The sequence below is a fragment of the Zootermopsis nevadensis genome, unplaced genomic scaffold (genome assembly GCF_977971745.1).
Source record: "Zootermopsis nevadensis isolate Lab colony 2312 unplaced genomic scaffold, Znev_1.0 Znev_ptg000021l, whole genome shotgun sequence".
Classification (NCBI taxonomy): domain Eukaryota; kingdom Metazoa; phylum Arthropoda; class Insecta; order Blattodea; family Termopsidae; genus Zootermopsis; species Zootermopsis nevadensis.
The window spans coordinates 21067182-21088103 of record NW_028259153.1 but is presented as its reverse complement, the minus strand read 5'-3'; the positions used below and the strand labels follow the sequence as shown (position 1 = coordinate 21088103).

The 20922-nt window shown below is 38.3% G+C and overlaps 2 protein-coding genes across 11 annotated transcripts in view; both read left to right on the top strand.

Annotated features, from left to right (window-relative positions):
* LOC110830104 (nose resistant to fluoxetine protein 6) overlaps positions 1-8261 on the top strand; it is a 133481-nt gene extending 125220 nt beyond the window's left edge. For all 6 annotated transcript variants that reach the window (XM_087352756.1, XM_087352757.1, XM_087352759.1 and 3 more), the window contains 10 exons: positions 599-810; positions 1544-1626; positions 2012-2205; positions 2415-2575; positions 3016-3184; positions 3812-4005; positions 4683-4812; positions 4979-5168; positions 5959-6101; positions 6491-8261. In XM_087352756.1, the coding sequence (XP_087208882.1) occupies positions 599-810; positions 1544-1626; positions 2012-2205; positions 2415-2575; positions 3016-3184; positions 3812-4005; positions 4683-4812; positions 4979-5168; positions 5959-6101; positions 6491-6607 (1593 nt within the window). In that variant the 3' untranslated portion in view covers positions 6608-8261. The remainder of the gene's footprint in view (positions 1-598; positions 811-1543; positions 1627-2011; positions 2206-2414; positions 2576-3015; positions 3185-3811; positions 4006-4682; positions 4813-4978; positions 5169-5958; positions 6102-6490) is intronic.
* A 569-nt stretch (positions 8262-8830) lies between these two features.
* Positions 8831-19689, top strand: LOC110830107 (uncharacterized). 5 transcript variants are annotated; one of them, XM_022064595.2, is made up of 5 exons: positions 8831-8924; positions 12197-12338; positions 16027-16179; positions 16625-16740; positions 16870-19689. In XM_022064595.2, the coding sequence occupies exons 2-5, from the start codon at positions 12210-12212 to the stop codon at positions 18038-18040; spliced, it is 1569 nt and encodes a 522-aa protein (XP_021920287.1). In that variant the 5' UTR covers positions 8831-8924; positions 12197-12209; the 3' UTR covers positions 18041-19689. The 5 variants fall into 5 exon arrangements, with proteins under 5 accessions (XP_021920287.1, XP_021920286.1, XP_021920288.1 ...); XM_022064594.2 differs by lacking the exon at positions 8831-8924 and adding an exon at positions 8963-9402; XM_022064596.2 differs by lacking the exon at positions 8831-8924 and adding an exon at positions 10608-10625.
* Positions 19690-20922: the final 1233 nt, after the last annotated feature.

Sequence of the window (20922 nt, the reverse complement as noted above, 5' to 3'; positions counted from 1 at the left end):
AAACAATATAGGCTTATGAGATCGCCATTTTGTTTTGTGTCAGTCCGATGCCTCTTAATTTCATGCAGTGAGTAACAAACGCGTGGTATAGTTAGCGCAGTAAATTTTGGCTGGTGGAATTTTCAAGGGGAAGGCTAGGAGCGAGTCTCTTGTGCGATAATATAATGCTGACTGCACCGAAGAGCTTATCGGACTGAACGCCCAAACAAAAGAAATGCACTGGCCGTGCTATCTCAGGTACACAGAATAGGCCCGCCCGCCAGCTTCTCCACCTGCCAAAAACTACTGCGCCGACTATAATGCGCAAGTTTACGAGGTGAAAGTGATGCTAGCAACGCGCAACACGAAGTCTCGAAGTAATATGTGGTAACAGACCTTTAAAAACATGCAAATGTGTAATTCCAGTTTGACGTTGATAACTAATGAATCATTCGAGCTAAGCTTTTAGAATTTCGTATGATAATAGGTAATAAAGACATCTACGCATTGCGTATGAAACATCAACCGAGAACCGCTCGTTTAGTGATGTGTGCTGTATGTGTGTTTCTGCGTAAATACTCAGCCCCCTTGTAAAGTGCGCATGTTGCTTGAATTTCAGCCAGGACACCGTGTTCCTCGCTTCTCAGCAGTCCACTGGGCTCTGTGCGTTCCTGCATCTTGCAACTCTTCAGATGTTCAACTTGCTCTTGCAGACACGTTGCAGAAACACGCGGAGGGGACAGGAATTACGTTCAAGGTCAGAGTCGCTGCCGGTATGTGCCAGACAAAGGACGACAAACTCCATCTACCGTTGTCCACCATTATTGTTAGGTAAGAAAGTAATTAAGTTAAGTTTACTTCCTTATTTATTTGTGTGCTGACTCGGCAACAGGTTATAATACGGACATGTTCAACGGGAGGAAATTACGGTATTTACATTTTAATGGCTGACCTAAACATGGCTCTGAATGGGTTATTATTGTTTTCGTGTTGTAATTCGGTACACTTTGCTCTAGACTGGCTTAGCTGTCGTTATGTATTCATTAACCCTTTGAAGCACATGAAGTTACGAAGATATCACCGAGAATGGAAATTACAGGTATTATACCATACGGCCGTGATTCTAGAAGCTAAACACCACAAAGTCTCTGGGAATACAGCCCAAAATTAATGAAGAGCTTTTGGGGAAAAAAAAATTCACTTTCAAATTTTTCAAAAATATTTGGTTTTATGCGCTTTTCAGACAATTTCTGGCATTTTTTTGATTTTTTGAAAATCTGAAAAATTTTAACTTTTTTTTTTTGGAAACCCCCCCCCCCCCCCCCCTCCCGCCCCAAAGAGATGCATGCCAGAATCGGCGAATGCCTCACCCGGACTCGGCCTCTACCTCTCCCAGTTGCTGACTGACTCGGTGTCCGCAGGTTAAATGAAGCTGCAGTTAATTGTCATCAAGATAAAGAATCTTATTTAAGTTAAAATAATTCTGTTCTTGGACCCAGGATTTTCGAAATCATCGTTCCAGGTCAGACTTCTCCAGTCTTAATTCAACTGTTCTCTGTTTTAGTCTGGTGTTTGTCGTGGTAACGGCTTTTGCTGCATTTGCGACAGCTTGCGATTTAAATTGGAGTTCGGCGGAACAGAAGTTAAGTAAGTGTGTGGCGAGGCGCCGTATACATGTATACTTTAGAGCCCCTGACTTTCTCTTGTGTTCACACGCATTTTGCTGACAATAGGGATATGCTAATTACGTCTTGAGCGCTTTCATGTGTCGTAGAAATATTGTGACAGACGTCGCAAGTCTTAAGTTTATTTATTGCATTGTGAAAATTCTTTCAGCCATTCTATGGCTGTTACGTGCGCACAGATGGATGAAACTGAAGGCGCGTTCTTGCAGCTTTTAATTGTGAATGGATCTAAAATTATTAAAAAACCGAAACAAGGATCTCTTAACACAAATGTGCGCTGTTAATTTCTGCTCACCGGCTTGCGAAATAATCTGCTTATCAAATTGCTCTGATTACTCGTTCCTAAGGTACTTGGAGGAAGTTAGTGCAAGCGTTCTCTCTGCGCAAGAACGCTGTGGCATTATTCAGCCTCTCGAGATCGACAGATGACATTGAAAGCGTACATGGAGTCAGAGCAATCAACGCTCTGTTGTTGCTTGTGGCCCACAAATGCATGGCTTTTTTTTTCAATCCGTACACGAACAGGACTGTCATGACCGAGGTACGCTTTATTTACGTTTCTGATTTTTCTCCTAAAATTTAAAATATGTGGTAAACCTATTTGAAACCTTCAGATGTTTGTATTATCAGAGAATATGATGTAGTCCGATTCGCTGCTCTAAAATGGAAACATCACAAATTAATATTTTTAATATTATACGATATTAGTGGATATGTGCCTCATGGCTTAGGATACCGATAATATTGCAGGATTTGGGACGTTCATGGACTTCCTTTACAAGAGGCGCGTGCTTATACACCGACGTATTCATCATGTTGAGTGGAATGTTGACGTCTTACTCGTTTTACAAACAGCTGGAGCGTAAGAAGCGACTTGATGTTCCCTGGGAGTATCTGTCGAGGCTAATGAGGTATCGGAACTCATTATGTGCTGCTGTTAAAAGCCATTATTACCCTGTAAATACATTTTGTCAAGATAATTTTCATCGTACCTAGTCGTCTGTTTGAAGCCGAAGCTCGTCTAAATAACTTTTAAAAATTCAGTCCTTACTGCAAAGAAAACACTTCTCTGATACACGGCGTCTCAAGTCATGTCTGACGGACTACAAAATGAAATTCTTTTAGAAGTGGATTTTAATTTCCTTTTTTTTAAAATTTAAATTTTGAAAGAAAAGTTGAGAGTGTGAAAGGAAAGCCGTGGACATCACAGGACTTTATAAAAAAAATTTCTTGTTATACGTGTATAACCATTTTTATTTTCACTTATCTTAAAGTTAGTTTATAAATTAAAAATAATGACTGGACGATCCAGCAGCGCAAAAACTGAATGTGTGTTTCTGTGTTGAATAAGATTGGTTCCAAATCTCGTGGCTCTAATCCTCTTCTGCACTTTCATCCTACCGTGGACTGGAACTGGTCCGCTGTGGAACCAAGTGGTGCAACACCATTCCGATATCTGCAAGAACACTTGGTGGCATAACTTCCTGTTTATTCACAACTATTTTGGTTTTGAGAGTATGGTAAGTCCGGTAATAATTTGAACTGTGCTGTCTTGCGAGACTCTCGGCTTTATTCTAACACTTCTAGTACATGCAGTGAAATGACTTGGCTCTTAAGAAGACATTATCGCTTAACTGCTGTCTCGTTACTGCAAATTAACTTGGGCTTAACATCCACCCCCCCCCCCCCCCCCACAAAAAAAAAATAATAGTGCAACAGGGAACCCCGAAGGTTTTGAAATACAAGCAACTTAAAATATTTTATACCATGTTTTTTTTTAAGTTATTTCGCTAAGATGACTTCCATTTTCCTTTATACAGTCTTGTACCCCGGAATGAAAATCCCCTTTTACGTTCTGTGTCAGGTTTGGCTATGCGCTACCCTAACTGAAGTCTTTCACGTTGTGTTTTTTCTCTTCGGATCTCTCCATGCAAATATCTTTAAATTTGCCGCAACCAGCTTCTTCCGAGGCCATTCTGATTACCGCTCATGATCATCTTCCAGTTTCACCTCTCATTTAATCTGCATATTGAAACAGCATCATCAAGTAACCCAAGAATCAGCGATGAGCACGATCTGGGATAACGGAACTTTAATGCAAAATGAATACTGAACCAATTTTGCCTTTGCCTGTTTTCTCCTTACAGTGTTTAACGCACACGCACCATCTGGGAATAGACACTCAGCTGTTTTTTCTGTCTCCGTTGTTTGTGTACGCTGCATGGAGGTGGCCACGAATTGGTTTTAGTGTTCTGGCAGGCGTAGCGTCCGTCTCCACAGCTCTGCGTTACGGCGTCACATATTCTAAACGTCTGTCATACTTCGTTATTTATGGAAGCTCGTGAGTATAAAATATTTCTTTTGCTTATTTACGTTTCTTGTTGTGTCCTCTTATCGCTGCTAGATTAAATTAATAAATATTATAGAAGGCACTAAATCACATTAACTTTTATTTAATTTTCAATAAAACGTACTGAAATTATAAAAATAAATTATATCTCTTTTCCTTAAACATTCATTGCCCTCCATGCCCCCTATATCCCTCTATAGCTTTGTGTCTAGGCAACAGGAACAACTTTTTCTAGTTGTTTAGCTGGTCATTAAATTTCCTGTTGTTCACACAAAATTCACAAAAGATTTTCATTGGACTCTCTCCGCATTTAGTCGAATCCAGTCCGCATCCTCACACTTTATCATTCTAAGATTAATTTTAATATTATCCTCATCTACTCTGCGATTTTCCAAGTGGTCTCCTCCCCTGATGTTTTTTGTCTAAGCAGAAATAGAATTTTAATCTTTTATAACTATTTCGACGATGTTGTTCATCTGGGTTTTAATGCCATGTAGACTCTTAGGTTTTAGATACCAGTCTTCAGCTCTGAAAATGGAGACAGTATGTTTCTCCAAAACATTGCTATCTATATGCAAGTCCGCATGGTATCAAACCCAGAAAAAAAAACACTGTCATCATCTCTGCTATGAGAACATAAAATCTCACGACTGACCTTTCATTTTCAGGACCAAACAGCTGTTTCAGTCAGCTGACCTCTCGTATACGCTGCCAGCACACCGAGCAACAGCGTATGTGATTGGCATTGCCCTGGGTTTTGGGCTTCGCTACTGCGGCAGAGACTATAGACTTAAGAAGGTACGGCTGGACCATTTTATATTTTTTAATTTACATTACCCTGTTATTGGAACATGCTTTAATGCGCACATCCTAGGTAGACATTAAAATGATTACGCAAGTGCTGTTAACATTTTTTTTGGTGCTGAAAATTAGATTTGGAAGTGAAAACTTACTGTGTGCGCAGATGCACTTCACATTGGGCTGGACCACTGCCGTTGTCTGCTTCTACATGGCAATAATCAGCCCAGCGCACATGGCGAGCCGCTACTATGTCTATAATCCGACAGAAGCTGCCAACTTCGCGGCTTTCGCGCCTATCTTCTGCTGTCTCTTCCTAGCCTGGATCATCTTCATGTCATATATTGGTCACGGAGGTATGTACTAAGGGGCGTGGTGTTAAGAAATAATTATGTGCTGCGACAGCGTGGCTTATGGTTCTAGGTTGAAAGAAATGAGCAAGAATCATATTGAACACTTTTGAATTTAGTTTTAAACCATAATGACCCACAAAGAAAAAGGGGGGGGGGGAAATGAATTATGGAATTTTAATGCTAGAGTGAAGAAATTTGCATTCCCTCAGACTTTTACGCTACGTATTTTTTCTAAGTTTCCGGAAGGCCGTGCTTTCTACTTTATATTTCATGTGGGAGCCTCACAACCTCCTTCGCGTTGCTTATATTTGACTTCACTCTCTTTAAAGGAAGTACTGCAGCTCTAAAAAAAGGGCACTTTTGTTCAACCCCGAACTGCCGTGGCCCGATTACATTCCACTGGGGCAATTGAACCCACACCGAAAGAATAAATTTCACTTTGAAGAAAGAATTTTCGCATTCAGAAAATGAAAATACATTTTACTTATGATGTAAAGATTTTCAAATATGCTACGTCCCAGATCACATCTTCATTTTGAGTATGTGGTTTTGCGAACAGTTTAAAAGATTTTGCGTATTTTATTCCACCCCCCCCACTGTTAGCTGCTCGTGCAGTTTTAGAGAAAAGTTATGAATTTGTTCCTTGTCATCGGTTATGGATTATGTTTCAGGAGATACGAAGAGAGTTGCTGACGCCCATTCTGAACAAAACTTCAATTCAATATCACGTGTTTAATAGAATTTTAGTTACTTGGAATACATGCAATTTCGCCATGTCTTCTACGTCATGCAGGTTTGCTGGGACGCGTGTTATCGTGGCGTGGATTTCTAGTGACAACGAGACTTTCTTATGCTTTCTACCTTGTCCAGTTCCCAATATTCTTCTACGGTGTCGGCAAAAATCGCGTTACCCAGTCGTACAGCGTGCTTCTATTGGTAAGTTCTGTAAACTGTTATCGTAAGTTACTTAATCTGCTTGTAGCGAAATGTGGAATCTGTAAATTGTTACGTTGTTATTTGTACATTTTTCTAATATGAAATGTTTATTTTTCTTGTCACTTCTGGCGTAGTTTAATCCCGTAACACGATTCGTGTAGATGCACTTAGCGGTTCAAAATATCAAATGTTGCGTGTAATAGAATCTTGCAGTTTTATTCAATTATTTTACTGTCATTTAATTAGTCTCGGGTCTGTTAAGGATTAAAATAGAATACGTAATTAATTTTTATTTCTGATTTATTCAAACTGTTTTTTTTATAGATAATTAGGATACTTGTACTTTTTAATCCACAGTTAATTTAATGTGTCATAATTTCTGGTTGCAGATTGATGTGCCAGAGATGATGGTGATTATTGCGGCATCTATACTCCTAACACTGTTGTTTGATCTCCCGTTCCAAAATATTAGAAAAATAATGCAAGAACTTAAAGCAGTTGAATAAGTGCATTCTGTCACTGACGATTTAGCAATGAATCAAAAGTTTTTGGGTATTTGAGATAAGAACTTTATTTTCCTCAGTAACGATATGATAACATTTTATTCTAGCATTAAAGGATGGAAACCATCCTCTTTCTGTTCTTTGAGGTGTTCTGAAGTTGGTAATGGAACCGATGTCTTCTTGGATTCCTATATTTACATTTGTGTGCTAAAACCACGCATGCCGAAACCTTTTATAAAGATCGTAGGATCTAAGAATGAACTTCTGAAGTAGAGATCAAAGTTATTTCTGCAGGTAATTGTGCCATATTTTACAGATACTCCTTTAAAGTTTTAAAAAGTAATTGCTTTACCCATGTATAATGGCTTAAGGTGTTGGGCTCATAAACCAGTTCACGTGTCCTTCGTTTGTAATCATCTTCTTTAACAGCAAAGTGACAGAATCTTTGTACTTCGTCTGTTAAGTGATCAGTCTTAGTCAAGTGATGCAGATGATGGGCTGCTTTCAGAAATCTTTCTACCTAGCTTTTCTGTGAATTAGCCCCCTGCAAGATTTGCTGAAGGGAGATTTTTAAAATGCTGATTACACAAATATGCGGAGAGTAAGATAAAACAGATTCTAAATGATGAATAAATAATAAAAAAAAGAGGAAACATTTTACAAGAAAACAGGAGAGGTCAATAATTCTGGAGTTTATACTCGTGAAGATGATCTGAGTGTGTGATAATTGTATGAAGTTTGTTTTCATTATCCCTGAAAGAACTAACACCTTCGTTTTAGGTTATATTAACTGATATGTTTGAAAAATGTGTTGGTACCATTGGACAGACCCGACTTGGAAGAATCTGCGAAGTTCATAGATCTTCTCCAAGCCCAGAGGTAACATTCTCTTGTTCCCGACTGCTACCTGCAGTTTAAATGGAAGTACATCTGTTCAATTGTATCTTTTTTTTAACTTTGATAAAAAAATTTGAGGTTATGTGAGGTTAGGATTGACATTACTGCTATTGTTTTATGAAGACTGTAATGTAATTGTTTGTCACATATTTTTAACACTGATTACATTATGCTATAAAATATTCATTATTGTTTTTATACGTATTTTTATCAATTTAAAGATTCAATAAAAGTACAAAAAAAAAGATCTAATAAAAATAGCAATGCCATCAAGTCACTTGAGGAACCAGTTGTGTTTTGTAGATTTATATTATTGTTACTACTTTAAATAATGAAATGTTTACATTGCATTGCATTGCATTGTAAGAAATTGTTGTACTGAATTTATTAACGACTTCAGCACACTGCCAACAATGGCAGGTGTTACACAAGTATTCATAGAGTGTGAATGTAAACTCATTTATTTTTCCAAGTGTAGATGCCCATATTATTGTTTGTTTTTCAGGTATGAAATTGCATTTAATATTTTACTATGTTCTTAAACCTGTAGTTTTGTAGCAGATCACGTAATTTGTGTGTGTCTTATTCTGCTAAACACTGCAGGAGGACATTTAGGCATTCTGTGTCCTGTTGCATCTAGCATAGAGAAACAGGAACAAAATAGCAAGTATTACTGAACTACGGCATTTTGTTATGTCCTTCGGACTTCTAATGTTTTTAGTAAATATTACATTTTAATAAAAAGAAAGAAATTTAAATAGCTACATTCAAGTTATTCTGCTGGGTTAACCAACATCTACTCTCTATGAGTGTGACCCCCCCCCAGAACTTAGATGTTTATATATTGAAAATTAATTCCCGTATTAGCCCTCTGAAATCGGTCAACGGCATTAAGGGAATTAACCCCCTTACAGAACTCTGTAGTTTAATACCACTAACTGTTCCTGTTTAAAATAACATTCACATTTGAATGTCCATCTCTTCCCTTTCTCTACCAAATGGCTGCCTTTCAAGAAATTTCACCACCAAAAATTTGTATTGGTCTCTTGTTTCATCTATCCAAGCTGATGTCAAACCTATCGTATCTTTTCCCATGAACCTGTGTCGACCGTGTGTTGCTACTTGTGCATAGTTATTTCATTATTATTTATTACAGTGGATTGAATCGGAGTGGCATGCAACTAGACCCTTGTTAAAAGTCAATTAATTTTGAGTTTCGTAGCATTCAAAATTCATGTGCAGCGTAATAGTTTTAATTTGCAAGGCAGAGACATCTGAATTAAATTAGGGAAATTACGTCAAATTTCGGACGCTGCTCGATTCTGTTTTGTTTCACATCCTTACGGCTCTGCCCATTTCGTCTGTGATCGTCGGCGGAAGAGCGTGAATTTGAGGAAGTGGTAGTTGAAGTGCGGTTTAATCGGTAATATTAAGAATAAGTTACTTCATTAGTATACAATTATTATTTATTTCAGTGGATTCAATCTGAGTTGCTTGCAGCTAGACCCGTGTTAAAAGGCAATTCGTTTTGGGTTTCATAGCATTGAAAATTAATGCGCTGCCGAACAGTTTTAATTTGTAAGCTAGAGACATCTGAATTAAATTAGGAAAGTTACGTCAAACTATCGGACGCTGCTCGATTCGTTTTTGTTTTACGTCTTTGTGGCTCTTGTTTGCACATTTCGTCTGTGATCGTCCATCGAAGAGCGGTAATTTGAGGAAGTAGTGGTTGAAACTCTGTTTTATTAGTAATGTTAAGAATTCTTGACGTTATTTGTTTAAAGTGATAGCGTATATTTAATTTTGAAATGTAATGTTGTTTTTTAAATAATTTAAATGGTGGTTAATTGTGATGTGGTAAGATAAGACGTGACTTTTCTCTTCGTTCTACTGACGTGGAGGTAAGTAATACAGCCATTATCAGTCTTTTTTTTTAAAATGGAGGTGTACTGATTCATTTGGGCAATGAGAAATATTTTTTGTTCAGTGTACGGTATAAATATATTTTATCATGACTCTTGAAATAGATCAGTGGAGACTTTTTTTTTTTACTTTGCTGTTATAAAATAATTACGAGAAAGTGTGAAGTTGGTTTTTGATAAATGCGTATTAAAATGCAGTTATATTTCTTGAGCCGTGACCAGGCTTACCACTATTAACTGAAATTCATGACTAAATTTTTAATTTATGCTACCCCCTCCAGAATGTAACTACTACACTGTATTTGCTTTCGACTCAAAGTAAGCCTATCCTGATTGAAATTTTTCATGGTTTTTTTCAGTCCTTAAAGACATGCTGTATTTATTTACGTGCTGAGTTTGTGAGCCGGGATAGCTCAGTCGGTATAGTGACTTGTTACGGGCTGGGCGACTGGGGTTCGATCTTAACAGGGGCAGAGGATTTTTCCTCTAGCCTTTGTGTATATACGGCGCTGGGGCCCACCCAGCCTTCTCTACAATGGGTACCGGGATCCTTTTCCGGGGATAAAGAGCGGTCGAGGCGTGACGCTAAGCACACACTCCCATCTAGTGCCAAGGTTAAGAATGAGTAGGAGCTATAACCCCTATCCCCCCTTCCCCAAAAGACCTACATGGCGTGTAGCGGGGCTGATTTATTTACGTGTTGACTTTAAGAGCCAAATCACGAGTAAAAACACAAACGTGTAACACCAAAATGAAGTGAATTTATAAAATGTGAATGATAATTATTTCTGCTACTGAAATAAAAGTTGTAATTAAGGAGTGAGAAGGGGAAAATAATTTTATTAAATGTAATAATAAAGTATTGACTATTTCAGTCACTGTTTCGAAACGAAGGTTTCATTATTGGAACTTCGATCCAACACCCTGTGCATTATAGCAGTTAATTTTAATGGAATGCAAGTACGTTGTTCATTTTTAGTGCGAAGACTGTTTGTTTGCTCTGTTTCTGGCAATGACAGAGGCTGGTGGAAGGTGCAGTGCGTGGTCTTTGCAGGAGCAAGTCTGCTACCTTGACGACGAGCGAAGTCAAATAGGTCTCCGTAGACTTGATACAAAATTTTGTTTAATAGGCTTGTCTATACATAAAGCATAGATTTCTGTTAACACCACGGACGGGTCTACATTTACAGAGCTGAATAAACGTAATTATCAATCAGGTTTTTGTGTTGGACTTAGCCCCGTTTAATTTTTCCGTCTTGTTTACTGTATGAAAGTTTTTTTTTCTGTTCGCTTGCTACGTCAGGGGGTTGAGGAGGGAGTGGGGGGTGGGGGTGGACGTAACTGTTCTTTAGTTCTTAGTGTGTGAGTGAAATAGACAGTTCTGAATTGAGAGTTCTAAAGAGATTGGACCATCTAATAGGATTACGAAGCACCATCATTAGTTTGCTAAAATGAATCAAGTCTATTTTAAGATCAGGAATAATCTATTTCTCATTTTGTTTTGATTTTAATAGACCATCCGGCACAACTTATGCCAAAGTGGTTTCAGGCTCTTTCTTTTTTATTATTATTAATTTACGCCATGGTACGTGTTTCGGCGCACCAAAATCACTGGGGAAGTACAATAGGACTCTTCGCGGTGAAGCTTTTGGGTTTACGTGAATTACAGTCTCAAACATAGCATAATGGTACTGAAACATATATTCATCTATTTTAAATAGTTTTAAAAGGCCCCCAAATAATTTTTGTTTAATAATACACCATAGTTTTTTAATATTATCTTCCATAATTTTATTTATTAATGTAATACAATATAATACTGAATTAGGTCTATTTAAATGTTGATGATTTGTGAAGTGATGCATTATTAGTAAGCCTCTACATGCATTCAGAGACTGAATAATGGATTGCCCCTGAATATACCTGATTGAGTGCCCCTCACGATGTCTTCAGTACAGAGCCACTGGTTTTCTGCAAAAGTGGTACTCTGAATTTATGTGGTAATGTTTCGATTAGGATGTTAACCAAGTTACGTGTTCTATACATGTAATATATTATTAAAAGAGATAGGAGCTAATGGCAGCTGCTGGTGGCAATTGATGTTCTAAATAAGGAGGATCCAACCATTTTGTCTTAGAATATCCTCATGACGAGTTTAAGTTATGGAAGTTGTTAGTATATTTGTCTTTTGTGATGGAAGATTTATTTTGTATTTTTATTTATTTATTTTTTGCTATATGTGATAAATTTTTCTTTCCTGTTCAATTTAAATCATTTACAAATGAGGAAGTATAAAGCTGCAATAATGATTCTCCATTCCAGAAACGCAGTGTTTTTTTCTCTTTGTATGGTTTAAAAATAGTCTTAATGTCTGTATTCATTAATAAACGTAAACACATTGTCCTCATTTTCACTTATATCCAGAGATCCTGAAAGGTCAGGTTCACAAATTTCAGTTGTAGTTGTTTTACTAAATATTTAAAGCAGATTTTAATATTTTGTAAGGCAGTTTTTTCAAAAAATTTCAATTTCAATTTCTTTTGTTTTTGTTTGTATACGTCCTTCAGCCTATGCTAATTTTAATTTGCTGAATTTAAACCATTAAATATGAGAACGTAATTATGTTCATGCTGAATATCTTTTCACGTATAATTTTTTCAAAATAGTGATAAAAGAAAGGAGCTTTAGGTTCAGTGTAAATGCTTAATGAATAGCAACTCGATCAGTACAGACCACAAAACAAGACAGTTTACTGATGCCGGTTGTTTTGCAGGCACGAGTGATGAATGTACGAGGCAACGACTAAACATCGTGGGACAGTCATCAAATGCAAGTGGCCACAAGAATACAGCATCATCATCTCATCAACATCTGTGATTCCTGCGGCACAGGACATCAGGGGACCTCTTCAAATGGTAGGATTCCGACAAGTTTTACGGGTTGCCACAGAACCATGGCCGCGTACCAAACCGTACCAGTCGCGGATGGAGAAAGCAGCAGAATGCGTGCACGTCTACTTTGGAGTATTGCTGCTAATGCCCTAGGATACTCCGAGGTACCTCCCTTATTCCAAGTCACCTGAGTATTGCTGCTAATGCCCAGGATACTCAGGGTTTCATCTCTTTGTTATTTTAGGGTAAAATGTTGTCCAAGATGTTATGAATTCTGTTCTGAATTAAAACTGGAATTTCAGCTCAAATTCTCATACTTCTAACTCAAAAGATTTGTAAGATTCAGCTCTATTTAATCAAAACCACAACTAATTTATCTCATTTTAACTGTCCCATTTGACCTGGTCCACAAGTTTGGTTTTTCTGCCAATCTCTTTTCACTAAAATAAATTATCTACCCTGCATACATTCTGCCTCCATCTGATCGCAGGGTGGGAAGTGTTCAACAGCACTGACGCGATCCGGAAAATCCACTCGCCGAATCGTGTTTCTGGTGGCTGAATATTCCCCATTCTCCGCAGACACAACTATGAAACACTACTTGGTTCTGTTTTAAAGTAGTGTTTCAAAAATTAAAATTGTGCTCCACAAGAATTCTGTCTGACTGCGTCGTAGTCGCAAAACGCTCTCCGCGTTCTCTGCGAAACTGTGTGCTACGCGTTCTCAGAGCAATTTTATTTGCGTAACTTAGCTGGTATGGAGCTACGAGTGTCAGGCTGTGGTAGGCAAGTTGCAGCTATTCCAGCTAATGCGTCCGCTTTCTTCCAGGAATATTTTTGTCTGTTAATTGCATTGTATTTGTCTTAAGAAGTAGGATTAGCTGCATCTTGTCTGGCAGGGACCCTTAATCAGCTGATATACCTGAGGATCAGTTTATCAATGACTGAAACTTCACTGATACTCTGCTCCTTAGCTACTTGGCTTTTTATGGGCCCTGCCTGTGTATTTATGTGCTGCAAAGTTTTAAGTTTATCCGTGCGATCTGTCGTCATAAATGATGTTCGAAGCTTCCGGTTGGAAGCAAAACACAAGCTGAAGAACTTGTAGCTGTTCACCATCATCAAAATTTTGCTTCTTAGCACTTTTGTTTGTTAGGTCATCGTATTCCGGGGTGGGTGAGGGCACGAGGATGGTCAGAGTAGCTGCAAGTTCTGTGCAAGTTTCTCTTGAAACATAGCCACCAGATGGTTCCACATTCCTCTCTGGTGATGTGAAATGGATGTGGTTAAATACATGGTTATGAAATGGTATTTCAGACCACATTGCTGTTTCTTCTCAGAGGCATGAAGTGATCTTTCCTCCTGGAGGAAACTCAGCTGTCGCGTGGAATTCCTTTCTGTTGCCTGTATTTTGGATATGTATTCTGGAAATTGAAGGATTTCATTTCCACCCCTCCATACCCTGTGCCTCACCGTGGAGGGGGTGAACAAAGAATTTTGCATGTGTTAATGCTGTTTTGTGATATACCAGAAGGTTTGTGGTAGCAGAGATATGGTAGCACTTTACCAAAGGGAGGGACATTCATACGAGTGGAGTGTAGATTAGAAACACTGAAATAAATGTTCAGATAACACATCAGTCTTCATACTTCATTCTGTATAGTTTGACTAAGATTTAGAGGAATAATCTGTTATGTTTCCAATAAATGGCATTGAAAATACCTTGCATTTCATTGTTATTTTATGTAATCATTTTCTATAGAAGCTTGTCGTGGCTTAGGTAGTCAAATTCCATGTGTTTTTCTGAGTATCTGTGACGCTTATTTTTTATTTGTACACGAAGTACTACAAATTGTGTGATAATGTTTTGTTCAGTAAATCGAGAAGCAGTTAACTTTATTACCGGCTGAACTGTCGCTATTACTACATTCTAACCATGGCGGATAGATGGCGGAACATTGGAAGCAAAACTCTTTGCATTGTACTATCTGTTGTAGTGGCCGTGACGTTTTGTAAATGGCGACTGATTAAAAATAAAAAGTCTGTAGTATGGTTTATAAATAGTTTGCCGGTGTAAATAACTCATTAAATATGACGTTAAATTTCAGTAGTATATGTCGTCTGTGTTTAGGACAAAAGGATGGGTTATTGCCACTCTTTGGTGAAGATGATTCTCTTCCTGCACGAATTATGACATTCGCTCCTGTTATTAAGGTTATTCGTTTGTTTACAGATGAGCATTCTTATTTAGGTTACCATTATTTATTTAAAAATCGCTTACGCGAAATGCTGTAAATATGAGCTCAGTTTTATGGTTTGTAGAAATGGCATGAATGTGTTGTGTTGAAAATATAACCCAATAATTAAGTTCCTTTTGTTCTTTAAGAATGATGGCAATATTGTTATTGGGATTTAAAAACGTTATTGTGAAAAAAGCCTTTTCTGTAGCTTAATTTTACAGGTTGACATTATTAGAAAATAATTCAGTTCCTGGCCAATTGACTGAGATTTTGTGAGAATCAGTAATGGTAGTGTTATTCCTGTATTTATGTACCATGTCATGAAGGTTTATAGTAGCATCATGAATGCTGAATATTTGTGCTGGATTCTGAGATCAATAATCAGTTTCATTCTCTGGACACCTTTGATGAGACCAGTTTTGGTGCTTAATGTGTTATTATAAAACAATTGTTAAAAAATGTAGTTTGCTTAAAATATACTCATTTGAAATACTACCTAAATTATTTGATGATGGTTGTAGATCAGTAGCATAGTCTTGGAGTCTTGTCAAGATGACTAGTTGTTGCAGCATGCTGGGAATTGTTACTATTGGGTAGAAGTCTGCTGGTGAATTGTCATGTCAATGAAGATTTCTGCCTTCTGGGTTGTTACGCCGTGTAGTATGGTAGATGTTTGACAGCGTTTCAGAGGTCATACTGCCTCTGTCATCAGGGCGATGAATGAGCCAGTTGAGTGGAGAGGGCTAGGTTTGCTTTCCTCCTTCCGGTTGATAGTTTGATTAGTGTTTAGAATCTGTATAATATTAATATCATCCACTGGATGTGTTAAAACTTCTTGTGGGGGAACTGAGGAATTGGTTTGCACACACAAATGATAACATAATTTAATCAAACACAAACTGACCTTTTTCATGTGTGTTTTTTCCCATTTGTATCAGCCCATCCTATTACCTGTTCCTCTAAGAGTTTAATGGAACCTGGTGAGTTTCTTGATCTAATAGAAGCAGATATTGCAAAATTTTAGCTTCATGTGCATTTTGTTAATTGAATGTCAAGACTTAAAAATGAAACAAAATTACTTTCTGCAAGAAGTTTCTTAGATGTTGCCTTCACTTCCATCAATTAAGTTTAATCCTAGTTCCTTTTTTATTCTTCTGGTGGAGTTTTCTTCTAGTGATAAAGTTCTAAGTTATTTATTTACTAGTCAAGAAGCATATTTTGTTATGTCGCTGAAATTAGAAGATGGTAAATCAACAGAGAATCAGAAGCTACAAGTAGAATCCATGGAGAAATGTTTTGCAAATTTGGAAAAAACCTGAAACAATGAAGATAAACTGGGTGGTGGAATGTAGAATGAAAGAAGACGGACTGAGACATCTCAGATAGGTGTTATGAATTCCATACGTTGAATTATCACCTTTCTCTTTGTAATAATATTTAGGGATGTATCTTTTAAGTTGATTTCCATCGTAGATGTTGGCCGGAGACAGTTTGCCAGAGCAAGTGTGCCATCAGTGTATCCAGCAAGTTAATTCGTCGTACAATTTTAAACTGCAGTGCGAGAGTTCCGACATTGCACTACGACAGTATCTCAGGAATTTGCATCCACAGCAAGATTCATATCAGGTAATTAACAGATACAATTACAGGAGTTTTTAAATTAAATTGGGTCGCTTAAGAAGGTAATTTTATAAGCTGTTGCTGTGGTTGTTACTTAAAACCATAAAAGTATATTCTGGTTGTCCTTGAATAAATTGATCCAAAATGTAAGAAGTTAAAATGTTTTTTTGTTTTGGTTGGCACTTTATTTGTAAACACGCTTCACTGTCACATGGGGCATTTAACATGAATGGAGGCAGTGAGATAAATGCCAGATTTTTGTCGTAAGTTCCTTCGAGAACTGCATTTTCTTCCTGGAAGTCTACTCTGCTTTATTGCATTTACATTTCCACCTCCATTTTAAACACAATTGTGGGATAATTAAGTATATTGATTAGATTTTGTTAATGCAGTTAACTGATGAAACCTTTTAATTAAGTCATATCATAAATGTGGAACTTGTCTCTTATAGGAAGAAGACAAGAAGTTGTATTCAGTGTCACCATCTGATAGTGGTGATGAATGCAGAGATGACTTCTCTGATGTGAAAGCCGAAGTAAAGGATCATTTCGATCACCAGGCGACCAGGTATGACGAATAGTAAAGTTCTGTTTGAGAGGGATTAGAGATTCTCATGGTCGACTGTTGTAATGCTGTTTAATGCTTTTATATCATACACTCTTTTTAGTCTCTTATGTACTGTCTTTTGTCTTATAGGTCACCAAATAGAAACCTCTTAGCCCACGCTTTGGATCTGCAGGAAAAATGTGAACCAGGATCTTCAGTTGGTAAAATTGGGACAAGACACAGCAAATCACACAAGGAAACCACATTCAAGTGTGACATTGCTTCGGCCGACGTGGGCGACAGTAAGGAGGGCATACATCAGGTTTGTTGTTCACACGTATGTGGGAAAGACTGCGCAGAGGAAAAGAAATTGAGTAAAAAGAGACAAGGCACAGCTCAGACGAATGGCACTCCTGATAAGAAAGGCGGATTAAGAAGACAGAAAGATGCTTCTACGACAGATTTTACAGGTCCGAAGAAACGGAGGGGTCCGAAAAAGAAAAAGAATGTCGATGTTTCTGTCGTTAAAGAAGAGGATGTGAAGATAGAGGAAATGGTCCTCCTTCCTCCTCTCGATCGATTTGGCGTGGTTGATGACGACGATCTAATTGAAGCTTTGCCGATGATTCAGGAGAAGGAGCGGTTTGTTTGTAATGAGTGCGGTAATGTTTTTGCACAGAAGAGTGGTCTGTTGAAGCATCTGAGGACACACACTGGAGAAAAACCTTTCTGTTGCTCGATGTGCGGAAAAACATTTCGTCAAAGTGGTAATCTGACGTTACACATAAGAACCCACACGGGTGAAAAACCCTTCTCATGCACAGAATGCGGAGAAAGTTTTGGACAGAGCAGTACGTTGACACGTCATATGAGGACGCACACGGGCGAGAAACCCTTCTGTTGTCAGGTCTGCGGTAAAAGCTTTGGTCTCCGTAACACGCTCACCTTGCACGAGAGGTCTCACATGGACGACAAGCCTTTCAACTGCACCGTCTGCGGGAAGCGGTTCCTGCGTAGCAGCAACCTCAACGAGCATATGCGGACGCACACGGGAGAGAAACCTTTTACATGTACAGAGTGTGGAAAGAGTTTTGTTCGTCGTTGTGACCATAAAATCCACATGAGAATGCATTCTGGCGAGAAACAATTTGCTTGCACCGAATGTGGAAAGAGCTTTCTTCGAAGTACTGAACTTAAGATTCATATGAGGTTACACACAGGTGAGAAGCCATACTCATGTCAGGATTGTGGTAAAAGGTTCATCAGAAGCAATCAGTTAAAGCGACACAAGAAAACGCACTTGGTCGTGAAGCCATTTTAAGTATTTGTGTTTATTACACAGTTTTGAGGATGTTCAAATGGAGGAGGCAGGAGCACAAACGAGCAGTAATTAATGTGTCTGTAACAGACTCTTCCGTACAGCAAATTGTAGTCGTATCAAACACGTTTGGCGATCGATGATGTGCTCAGTACTGAACTTTATATGAAATTTACACTCTGAGATCGGATTGAAACCGGCGACAGTAACGCCGGGCTGGAAGTTGCGGCAAGGAAATCGCATCAAAAGAAATTCCACTTAATAGTCTAAATGATTTTGCTATATGGAGGGTTTTTGTTACAGTTACGAAGTCCGCTTCAGTATGGGCATCTAAAAATGCGTATAGGGCTTCATGTGAAGCGTTGTCCACTTTGGTCTAAAATTAAATTTGGTTTGTAAATATGTTGTGAGCCCCAGCGGGGGTAGAGGATCTTTCCTCTAGCCCCTGCGTCCAGACCCGCTCTGGGGCCCACCCGGCCTCCTGTCCGACTGGTACCGGGGTCCTTTCCCGAGGTGGCGGCACGACGCTGACCACTCACCCCCATCTAGAGCCGAGATTAAGAATGAGTAGGAGCTGTACCAGAATGAGATTTCCTGAACGTCGTACATGGTTTGATGCGTTTTAAGTGACAAGGTGTGGCAGATTCTCACGAAAGCTGAGCGTGACTGCCAGAAAATTGAGTAGTCCAGTTGTATACTCGCTTGTTTCTGTAGTGCATTAGTGAGATAAGAAAGAGAATGAATGAGTTTTCTTAGGATTTGAGATTCTCACAGCAGGGGAAGATCTCGATCGTGGTCCTCGTGTGGTTTTGTGGAACGTCGCCACATACTGGACTAACCACAAGACCGCGATCGACAGTTCACGTTTCTGTGAAAGAAAGACTGTGCCCATGTTTCTTTGCTTTGTAGAAATAATCTAATAAAGAAAATGTATTAATATACGTATTACGTAGGTGGTAAGAGCTGGGTAGCTCAGTCAGTATATTGACTGACCGTGGGCTGGACAATTGGGGTTCAATCCCTGACAGGGGCAGAGGATTTTTCTTGTAGCCTCTGGGGCCCACCCAGGCTCCTGTCCGATGGGTACCGGGCGTCCTTTCGCCCCGGGGGTAAAGCGCGGCTAGGGCCAAGGTTTGAAAATGAGAAGGAGCTGTACGTCCTCTCCCCCCCGAGCGCCTACATGACACGCAGTGGGATATCTTTACTTTGTTTAGCTTTATTACGTAGGCAGTGAGGATGAGCGTCCAGGCTACTTGTGCCTCTGTGAGGAACGCTGCTGAATGCACGATCGTAATGTCGGGGTCTTGTCATTTCTTTTTCTGTAAGCCATTGCTATGAAAAATCAGACTTCGCACGTACGTCGCTTCTAGAATGTTACGCTGAATTTCTTGTACCGCAAGTACGTACATTTTTATTTTTGTAGCAGAGATTTTTTTACACGACAGGAGTTTCAAAGTTTTTACGCTGATGTTGTAATGTTGTCTTTTTGACTTTAATGTAATGAGGCCAGAGCCTGGGAAATGTGAATAAATGGAAAAGTATTGTATTTAGCACAATAACTTGGCCAACAAAAGTATCGTATGTCTATAAATGTATGTTCACATGTGTGTGTGTGTGTGTCAGTATCTTTGATAATATATTTCTGACCTCTTTGTCAGTTTATTTAAAAGATTTTCACAAGCATTTCCTCCTTCGACTCTGTGTACAAACCTTCATTTTCCAATTATTAATCTGTTTTTACAGATGAGATATAGTTATCCACAACTGACAAATAACGTGGTATTTAACCAATCAAATATTAAATTTGCGAGTGTCCATATTAATCGATTATATAATGTTGTTCCCAGTATAGAAGTTTGCATGGCCATTGAATTTAAGTTGGATTTGTTTGTTATTAGTATCAAACTTTGTCGTCTATTTCTACAGGCCCATGTAGAAAGGGATTTTGTGTTGAAAAGGGACTGTTTTCCACTGGAGCAAGGTTGTGAGTTAATGCGGTAGGTTTTTCGGAAGTAGAATTTTCTATATGCGGTGTTTGAAAAAATAGTTTTCCTTTCTGGACAGCTGTTTCATGATTCTCTGACAATTCATGTATGATTCATTACAGCGTACTTACATGCGGGATATTTTTCTACAAGTCGCTTTTAGGAGCTGGCTACCGTCACATTCATGTAGGTGGTTGTCATTATATTCACAAATAATTCAACTGTTTTTTTTTTAAATTTTATTTTGGATATTAGTCTCATAACACCATGAATTATTCAGTAAAAGTGGAAATTATGTGTCTGTTGAAATGTCCCCAACGGTGCATAATTACAGTACAGGACAGGAAATTTCTCTAAGACAGTTCGTAATTACAGCTGGTAACAAAATTTGTAATTTATCATTATGTGGAAAATCTTGACAAGAGAAATTGTTTCGTCACGCAATAAGACAATTCTATATTGATTGCATCACAATGGAATTATTTTTACATTATTACAACACTTGTGTAACTTGGGCTGTGTATTAACTGTGAAGGCACACCGTGTTTCTACAATTAACCGTATCAGTACTGTAAGAAACTTTGTATGTCAGTATTTAGCCTTCATTACGTATTTTGAAAAGTGGTGTTAACAGCGGTACAACAGATTTCAAACATCTGTCTTTCTCTCGTCTCGAGGATGTGGAGAAGGAAAAAACAATACACGATGTATAAAGCATGTGTGGTAATAAGTGAGAGAAACCCATGGAAGAGTGTTTGCTAGTTTTTTAATTAATACACAATAAATTAATTAATAATTTATTAAATTGTTAAACAACCTCGCTTAAAATAAGTTGACAATTTAATTATATCTTTGTTGAGCAAGGTCAAATGGTAGAACTTCTTTTGGTATAAGAAACAG